Source organism: Rutidosis leptorrhynchoides, chromosome 8 (assembly GCF_046630445.1).
Source record: "Rutidosis leptorrhynchoides isolate AG116_Rl617_1_P2 chromosome 8, CSIRO_AGI_Rlap_v1, whole genome shotgun sequence".
Lineage (NCBI taxonomy): Eukaryota > Viridiplantae > Streptophyta > Magnoliopsida > Asterales > Asteraceae > Rutidosis > Rutidosis leptorrhynchoides.
Genome location: NC_092340.1, coordinates 351,827,501 through 351,836,196, shown reverse-complemented (window position 1 = coordinate 351,836,196; position 8,696 = coordinate 351,827,501). Strand labels below are relative to the sequence as shown.

At 31.9% G+C, this 8,696-nt stretch overlaps 1 protein-coding gene across 1 annotated transcript; it reads right to left on the bottom strand.

Moving 5' to 3' along the window:
- Window positions 1-55: 55 nt before the first annotated feature.
- Window positions 56-7,305, bottom strand: LOC139861613 (threonine--tRNA ligase, mitochondrial 1-like). The gene is made up of 19 exons (XM_071850059.1): window positions 7,092-7,305; window positions 6,672-6,909; window positions 6,525-6,584; window positions 6,195-6,284; window positions 5,994-6,068; window positions 5,766-5,892; window positions 5,595-5,686; window positions 5,409-5,497; window positions 5,059-5,155; window positions 4,881-4,967; window positions 4,472-4,556; window positions 4,067-4,179; window positions 3,884-3,916; window positions 3,726-3,812; window positions 3,486-3,590; window positions 2,726-2,818; window positions 2,432-2,653; window positions 1,830-1,973; window positions 56-290 (listed from the first exon to the last, which is right to left on the bottom strand). The coding sequence occupies exons 1-19, from the start codon at window positions 7,247-7,249 to the stop codon at window positions 195-197; spliced, it is 2,091 nt and encodes a 696-aa protein (XP_071706160.1). The 5' UTR covers window positions 7,250-7,305; the 3' UTR covers window positions 56-194.
- Window positions 7,306-8,696: the final 1,391 nt, after the last annotated feature.

Sequence of the window (8,696 nt, the reverse complement as noted above, 5' to 3'; positions counted from 1 at the left end):
TGGGTTGATAAATCTAAACTGTATTATTTAAATGAAAACAAACTATGCAACTTCCTGAATTAGTATAGCAATCACATTTCAGCACAAGAACAGTAACTAGTAGTAGTTGTTTTGCACAATTAACATCATAAAAAACTCTAATTGCACTTTTGTTTATAAAAAATAGGTTTTAAACTTTCATCTGTGAGGCATTACTAGCGAAAATTGTCGACTTCTTCCTTGAAATGATTAAGGAGATCAGGAATTGTCTTGACCGAGTGCTCTTGTTTGTCCCTAACACTCACACTTACCTACAAATGCAAATTGTTCAAGTTATAATCATTTTGTAACGTTATGTATAAGACACAAAGTAGAGTATATTAGAAATTAGCAATAAGGAACAATTATTTAATAAGCAAAGTATGTCTGCAAATCACTACCAAAATCTACACCATTTCCTTTAAAAAAAAAATTCTAATATGGACGGAATGGGCTTAAATTTATATATGGATCTACAGCCCATTAAACAAGCCCAAAAAAGAAGTAAACATATTTTTTTTAAGTAATCATTAACATTCATCACGAGTATTAGTTAACATTTGACATTCATAATGATGAATTTTATGACATTGCTTCATGAATATAACTTTAACATTCTTCATATAGAATGTTAATTAACTACTCTGTATTAAAGTTTTATAGTGTAATATTTTTCAAGCGAAGAAAGAATTCATCAATGGATGTTAACATTCACAGTGATCAACATTTGTTAGATTTTATTTAGCTATTTTTGTAATGTGAATGCGATTTTTAAATGGCTTGTGATGAATATTAACACTCACAAAAAAATTCATCATATTTGATCAACTTATATTTAAAATTTCACTTTTTTACATTTTGTATTGACTAAGTTTAGATGTTTCGGGATAAAAGGCGTACTTCCGATGGATCATCTCCCTATATATATATATAGTGGTAGGATTAAGAGGGAAGTAACCATTCGGGAGGAAGCGGGGGGAAGCAAAAACTTTTTTTTTTCGTTTATTGAAAAAACTTTGTTCACGAACATTATAGATGAGATGAAAATATGAACATTTAGTAGAGACACTTTGTGATAAATGTTTTTATTTTGGCGGAAAAACGATCGAAGAAGTAATATATATCAATTATCGTGTTTTTCGAACGTATTTTGAGGTTTTAGCTATTGGGGTTTAGATATTAGGGTTTATAGGGTTTAGATATTAGGGTTTAGAAATTTAGGGTTTAGGGTTTAGATTTAGGATTTAGATTGAGTTTTTAACACGAACGGTTTAGAGTTTAGGGTTTAGGGTTTGGTGTTTTGGGTTTATGGAATAAACCCAAAACACCAAACCCTAAACCCTAAAACCTAAAACCCTAAACCCTAAACCCTTTGGTGTTTTGGGTTTATGGAATAAACCCAAAACACCAAACCCTAAACCCTAAAACCCTAAACCCTAAACCCTAAACTCTAAATCGGACTAAATTTTACTTCACAAAACATGAAGAAAAAAAACGTTCATATTCTTCACGAACAATATTATCTTGAATGTTATTTTTGTCGATCGTTTTCTCGCCTAAATAATAACATTCATCACGAAGTGTCTCTTCTAAATGTTCATATTTTCGTGTGATCTTGATGCCAGAAAAAAAATTCAAAAAAAAACGAAAAAAAAAAAATTTGCTTCCCCGATTGGTTACTTCCCCATTGATCCTGCCCATATATATATATATATATATATATATATATATATATATATATATATATATATATATATATATATATATATATATATATATATATAATAAAACACGTGATGATAAATGCTTACCTTTCCGTTGTTGACTTCATCTTCACCAACAACAAGAATGTAATTGTACTGCGCCAGCTGAGCTTCTCGTACCTTCTTCTGGATTGTTCTATCAGATGAATCTATGTCAACATAATAACCAGCTGCATCAATCTGCTCTTTTACCTGTCAAAATCAATCAATCAATCAATATACTCCTTTATATAACATATTTGTGACCATTATTATTCATATATATATCAGCAATACATGTATATAACAAAAAATTTGCTTCCATCAAAACACAATTCTCTCATCTGATCTTTTGATTTATGAAAAAGTAAGAGTAAAAAATTATTATCATCGGTTGTTTATTCAATCATTACCATTACCATAAAGTTGAATTGAGATTCTTAAGGATTTTACTAATCGCATTTAGAGAAAATATAATTGTGTTTTTTTAAATTTTTTTAGGATAGCCTTAACATCTGATATTGATCTATAATACTCTGTAGTTCACAATAATTCACTATCAGAAACTAAACAGAGATAGAAAATGAAATTAAGTGCCAGGTAAGATTACTATTGAACTGTTTGACCCAGTTGACCCAGACATAAAGCATAAAACGAAAGCATGTAAATACCTGTTGACCATAAGCTAGGGATTTATCAGAAACCGAGCAAACAATTGCTTGACGAGGGCTAAGCCAAAAGGGCCATTTTCCCTTGTAGTGCTCCAATAAAATAGCAAACATACGTTCAACCGACCCTAAAATAGCTCTGTGTATCATAACAGGCCTCTCCCTTTTAGTATCGTCTTCAGCTGAGTATGTTAAATTGAATCGTTGAGGTAGTTGAAAGTCCAACTGTAACAACAAACATCCATTAGTTGTATAGAAAAGCTCTTGATAAAATTATGGTTGGTGTTTGAGAATAACCTGTAATGTTGCACACTGAAATTTCCTTTTCATTGCATCTGAAACAGATAAATCAATTTTTGGCCCGTAAAATGCGCCATTGGCTTCATTGATCTACCAGCACAGAACATAAAGATAGAAAATAAAAGAAATTAAACAAAGCAGCTAGGTGCAGAACCAAGTGGTGGCAAAATGGGCAATAGTGATACCGGGTCAAAATGGGTGGTTTTGGTATGGGTCTAAACTCTAAAGGGACAGGTTGGGTCGTCTGTAATAACATCATTTTGTGCATTTTGAATGAAAATTATCATGTGAAATGTGATTTTAAGATACAAATATATGGCAATGGTAATATATAATTTTGATTTAAAAGGTTTAGAAAGTTGTAAGCATTGAAAATTACACTTCTGGTAACTTTTGACCCCTTTACCAGTTTCTGTAACAATCTTGTATTTCAATTTACTTAATAATAAGGAAGAACTAAACCAAATTTCATAACAGAAATAATTTCTAAAAAACTTTAGAACACTTCCAGATTTTTTTAAAAATAAATACAAAACTAAAAAAAAAAAAACTAGTTCAGATTGGTTACAGACCAATTGAAGTGGATCAAAAACCAACTTTTGGAGAAGTCTAGAATCAAGAATCTAAAACAAATTCAAAAATTGCAAAAACTGAACTAAACATGTCTTGTCATGTCCGGTCCGGTTTAGACCTAGTTCTTGTATTACAGTTTTGACTGTTCATAAATTTTTTTAAAAAGACATGTTTGAACTCTTACCTCCCATGTCTTTCCGAATTCGTTTTTGAATTCGTTCAATGCATCTTCAAGTGCTTTCTCGGCTTTATCCCATGTTTCCAGATCTCCTAGATATTTTTCTGGCCTCTATTAACACAAACAAAAAAATAAAAGAATTATATTACACTTTGGATTTCTATAGCAAATACTTATAGCAATAGTGCTATATACACAAGTTCATACTAAGTAGCTATAGTTAGTTTATAGACTTGATGCACATACTGTGGAAAGCTTTAACTCATAGGTGAAACCAAATATATCATACGCGTAATTGATGAATTTTAAGACATTCTTGACTACATCTTTTATCTGTATATATCGAAGAAACTGTCAAAGACATGTTTCAAAGAAATATTTACTGAGTGAATTATAAATTTTACCTGGGATTCTCTACAGAAAATATGAGCATCATCCTAAAAAGTAAAACATGATTAGATTGCAGTTACTACGTATAACACAAAAAATTAGAAGTGTAAAGTGCAACATATGTGCGATTAGGTATTGTTGTTGTTGATAAAATAAAGTTTATGTTCTTTACTCAAATTTAGACATGATGTACAAACATCAAGACCAGTAAAAAACTGCATAAATCTTCGAACACGAGTCAACCCGGTCAATGCACCACTGGCTTCATTTCGATGTAGAACTCCGAAGTCGGCTAGACGAAGTGGAAGTTCTGTAAAATGAAAATGATATAAATCCTAATAGCTTTTAAAGTAGTATAGCAAACATTTAAATAGTGCTAGAGATGATAATGGACGGGCCAAGTGACGGTGTAAAACTGCATCATTTATCATTTATGTTTACAGAAAAAGCCAGGATTACTAAATACTACAGTTAAAGCAAATTCTTTTTGAAGGAATTGAAATAGAACGAACCCCCCATTATATAGTTTACATCACTTCTAACAAAGGATGTTATATTTAATAATAAAAAATCATCATAGCTACCTTAGAAAGAAAACGGACCCCTGTAAGAACGAACTCTGTAATCAAATATCAAACAATGTCCTGGACAGTTCATTGGTTTAAGCCCAAATTCTTGCTTTTCTATCTGTGCATTACATAGAGAAAAAATGAGCATAAAAAAAAAAAGTTACAGCAAAAGCCAGTAACACATACAAAAAAATAAAGGAAATTATATATGTGTATTCAACTGACCACAGACATACACAAGCAAGTATCTAAACAACACAAACTAAGTAAAAAAATTAACCCGTGATTACCATGTCCATTACCAATGTGGTGTCCACATTTAGAACTATAAACAGTTGAACACTTTAGGTAATTCAACCATTTATTCATCATCGTAAGAGCATTGTTTATTAATGAATTGAAAAAAGAGCAATGTTGAGAATATTAATATTGTAAGGCTTACATCAAATACAAACATGTTCTCTTTGTAATTGGCAGCATGACCTGAGGTTTCCCATAGCTGCATATTATACATATTGGGTGTGGTAACCTGCAAATCAAAGCTACAACATGTAAGATACTAAGATTCTATAACATACCTAATATCAAAGTATAAGCGATACGAAATAAAAACATGTCACCTTGTGGTAACCTCTTTTACGATACTCTCCTTCTATAAAGGCAATCAATTTAGCAGTTACCCGTTCACCATGGGGAAGAAAAAAACAACTTCCCGGGCTGAAACATATATATAAAAGATAGTAAGTATTTGCAGTAAAAAAAGTGGGTAACGGGTCAGATGAAAAACTATACAATTGGTGTTCAAATGTGATCAGATAATTTAGGTTGCTGACAACCGATTTTACCAATTCTAGTAGTTTAAACGATTCCACCAACTGGTTTGATAACAGAAAACACAAAGGTATCAAACCATTTATAATTTAACAGGTCAAAACTGACACCTTTAATAAATTACTGAATTACAACTTACCTAAGTGGGTGAAAAAAGAATAATTCCTGCTTCTTGCCCAACTCCCTGTGGTCATATTTTTTTGCTTCTTCTAACATCGCGATGTATTCCTGCAAGAATTAAAATTAAAATACTAGATAAAGACTAAAACCTAAAGGGTGTTGATCTGTAAATCAACGTTGGAGTGATGAAAACAAAAATAATAACCTTGAGACGTTTTTGGTCAGGAAAAGATATCCCATAAACTCTTTGTAAGCTTTCACGATCTTTATCCCCCTTCCAGTAAGCTGCTGAAGCCTGAAGATAAATTTAAAAAAAATGAAAATATGTAAATATGCAACAAATTCTTTATCTTGATAGATGAAAACTAATTTAACTTTAAGCAAGCAATCGCTTTGACAAAAGCGGTATTTGGTATATGGGGTCCGCGGCACAGATCGACTAACGGCCCACATCTGTAGACTGTAATAGTCTTGTCTTCAGGTAGGCTGCTTATGATTTCAACCTGATAATAGTTTTAATAAAAATAAGATCCATTAAGATGTGTTCCAAAATTTAAAAATCAATATAAACTATATTATATATATGTTTGATAAGAACTTTCACCTTAAACTGGTTATCAGAGAACATCTCAAGAGCCTGTTCTCGTGTAACTTCAATTCGCTCAAAAGCTTGCTTTTCCTGAAGAAAACATCTTTAACTTAGTGATTTTCAGTACAGTAAAACAAAACAAGTATGCATCTCAAATTTTAAACAAAAATAATAATATAATTCATCAACTTCTACAAAAATATAATTGCAAACTACCGCAACAGCTTTCTTTGCACCATTAACAATCTGATCAAAGTGATCATCATTTAATCCAAGGTCTCCATAGAAACCATCATAGTAGAAACCCTGTTACAACAGCAATTGCATGAGAAATCACATACGGGCAAGTGTGTGTTCGATAGACGATTAGAAACCAGTTAAACTTTGTTAAAAATTACTAACTTCAGTTGAATTTACCAATAATAACAACAATTATAACAAACATCATATTCATTATACTTGTAAGATCCTATAAGTGGATAAATACACTGTTGTGTGGTTTAAATTAAATTTAGCTAATTAATTAAACGAGAATTAGGAGGTTACCTCTCCTCTTGTAGTACATGGCCCGATACACAATTTGCATCCATAAGTTTGTTCTAGAGCCTGCAACGAGTTCAAAATAAAGATAAACAAGTAAATACGCGATCCATTTAATAAGCACGAAGCACATTTAACTTTTTACACCATTACCTGGCCAAGAATATGCGCACTCGAATGCCAAAAGGTGTCACGACCCTCGTTACTATCGAAAGTGAATATTTTCAACTTACAATCACTTTCCAAAGGTCTTGTCATATCCCACAACACATCATCAACCTGTGAAATCAATGCATTCGACGCCAAACTTTTTGATAACTCTTTTGCTATATCTAAAGGAGTTGTTTCCCACTTCTTTCCTTCTTTCACGGTGCCATCAGGTAATGTAACTCTATTAAATTAAATAATTAAAAAAATATTAGCTGACGCACACCAACTGTTTGATAAAATGCCTAAACGAACTAACTATCAAACAACATTGAATTTGAAGCACTATTAACTAAAGCGTAGCAACTGCTTCAAACTAACACCAACTGTTTAATATGAAACGGCGTTAAAATTCAATAAACTTACTTGATTGGATCACCGGAGATTGACTGGAGGTGAGCAATCTGTTGATCTTTGATAGATTCAAATAATTTGATACGCTTAGGGATAACTGAATCATAATAAACATCATCTTTTATGATTTTAAGTGAAGACTTTGCTGCCGGGTTTGCAGCTTTGCCCATATCTACAGCCGGCAATGAATATAGACGGCGGAAGTGTTTGATAATGTTACGAAGGATTACGGTGGCAAACGGCGGAAATTCGGATTCGTTGTGGTCTGCTAACGAGTTTTTAAGGTGTCAACAGAATAAAGTAAACCCTTGTTTATATACGGAATATACGAAATAAATATTAAGGAGTATTACGGAAAAGTTAACTTGTGCCTCAAGGCACATGTTAAACACAGAATTAAAAATTTCCAAAATAATGTAAATTATATTTAATTAAGAGTTGTATTCATTTACATCTTAATCTAAGTTGAAAATACAAGAAACGAATCTCAACTTTTGGATCAGATTTTTATCACATGTGATTGGATTCTACAATCACATATGATGTGATTGAATTTGACATGCAGAATCACATGTGATTGGGTTTACAATCACACGTGATTGAATTTTTACAATCAAATATGATTGGCTTTTATCAAATTGTACTAATGATGAACAATAGTGAGCAACAGTCTTCATATGAACTTGAAGAGTGATTTTTTGAATCAAACACTTTCAAGCTGGGATTCCGTTCAAAATCAATCCATAAAGACTCGTGAATCATTAACTGAAGCTAAATCATCACACAATTCATTTCATGCCCCGTCCTAATCCATCTGGACGAATACATTACATTTGGTTACATCGCGAGGTACTTGACCTCTATATGATACATTTTACAAACATTGCATTCGTTTTTAAAAAGACAAACTTTCATTACATCGAAAATTGACAGCATGCATACCATTTCATAATATATCCAACTATAATTAACTTAATAATAATCTTGATGAAATCAATGACTCGAATGCAACGTCTTTTGAAATATGTCATGAATGACTCCAAGTAATATCTCTAAATGAGCAAATGCACAGCGGAAGATTTCTTTCAAACCTGAGAATAAACATGCTTTCAAGTGTCAACCAAAAGGTTGGTGAGTTCATTAGTTTATCGTAATCAATCATTTCCATAATTTTAATAGACCACAAGATTTCATTTATTCAATAATCATACACTCGCAAGTGTTTAAAATTCATTCATATAGATTGAACACCTGGTAACCGACATTAACAAAATGCATCTAGAATATCCCCAAACATATAAACATCGAAGTACTAAAGCAGTTCAAATTCTCTGACTGGGGCGCGTCAAAGCCCATAAATCTATCTTTAGGATTCGCGTCAATTGGTGGCAATTATAATAAACACCAATTCTTAGGCTACCAAGTTCAACAAGGGCGATATCCGGTATAACAATTCAACCATAGAATGTAGTTTCAATTACTTGTGTCTATTTCGTAAAACAGTTATAAAAGCAGCGCATGTATTCTCAGTTCCAAAAATATATATTGCAAAAGCATTAAAAAAGGGAGCAAATGAAACTCACAATACTGTATTTTGTAGTAAAAATACATATGACG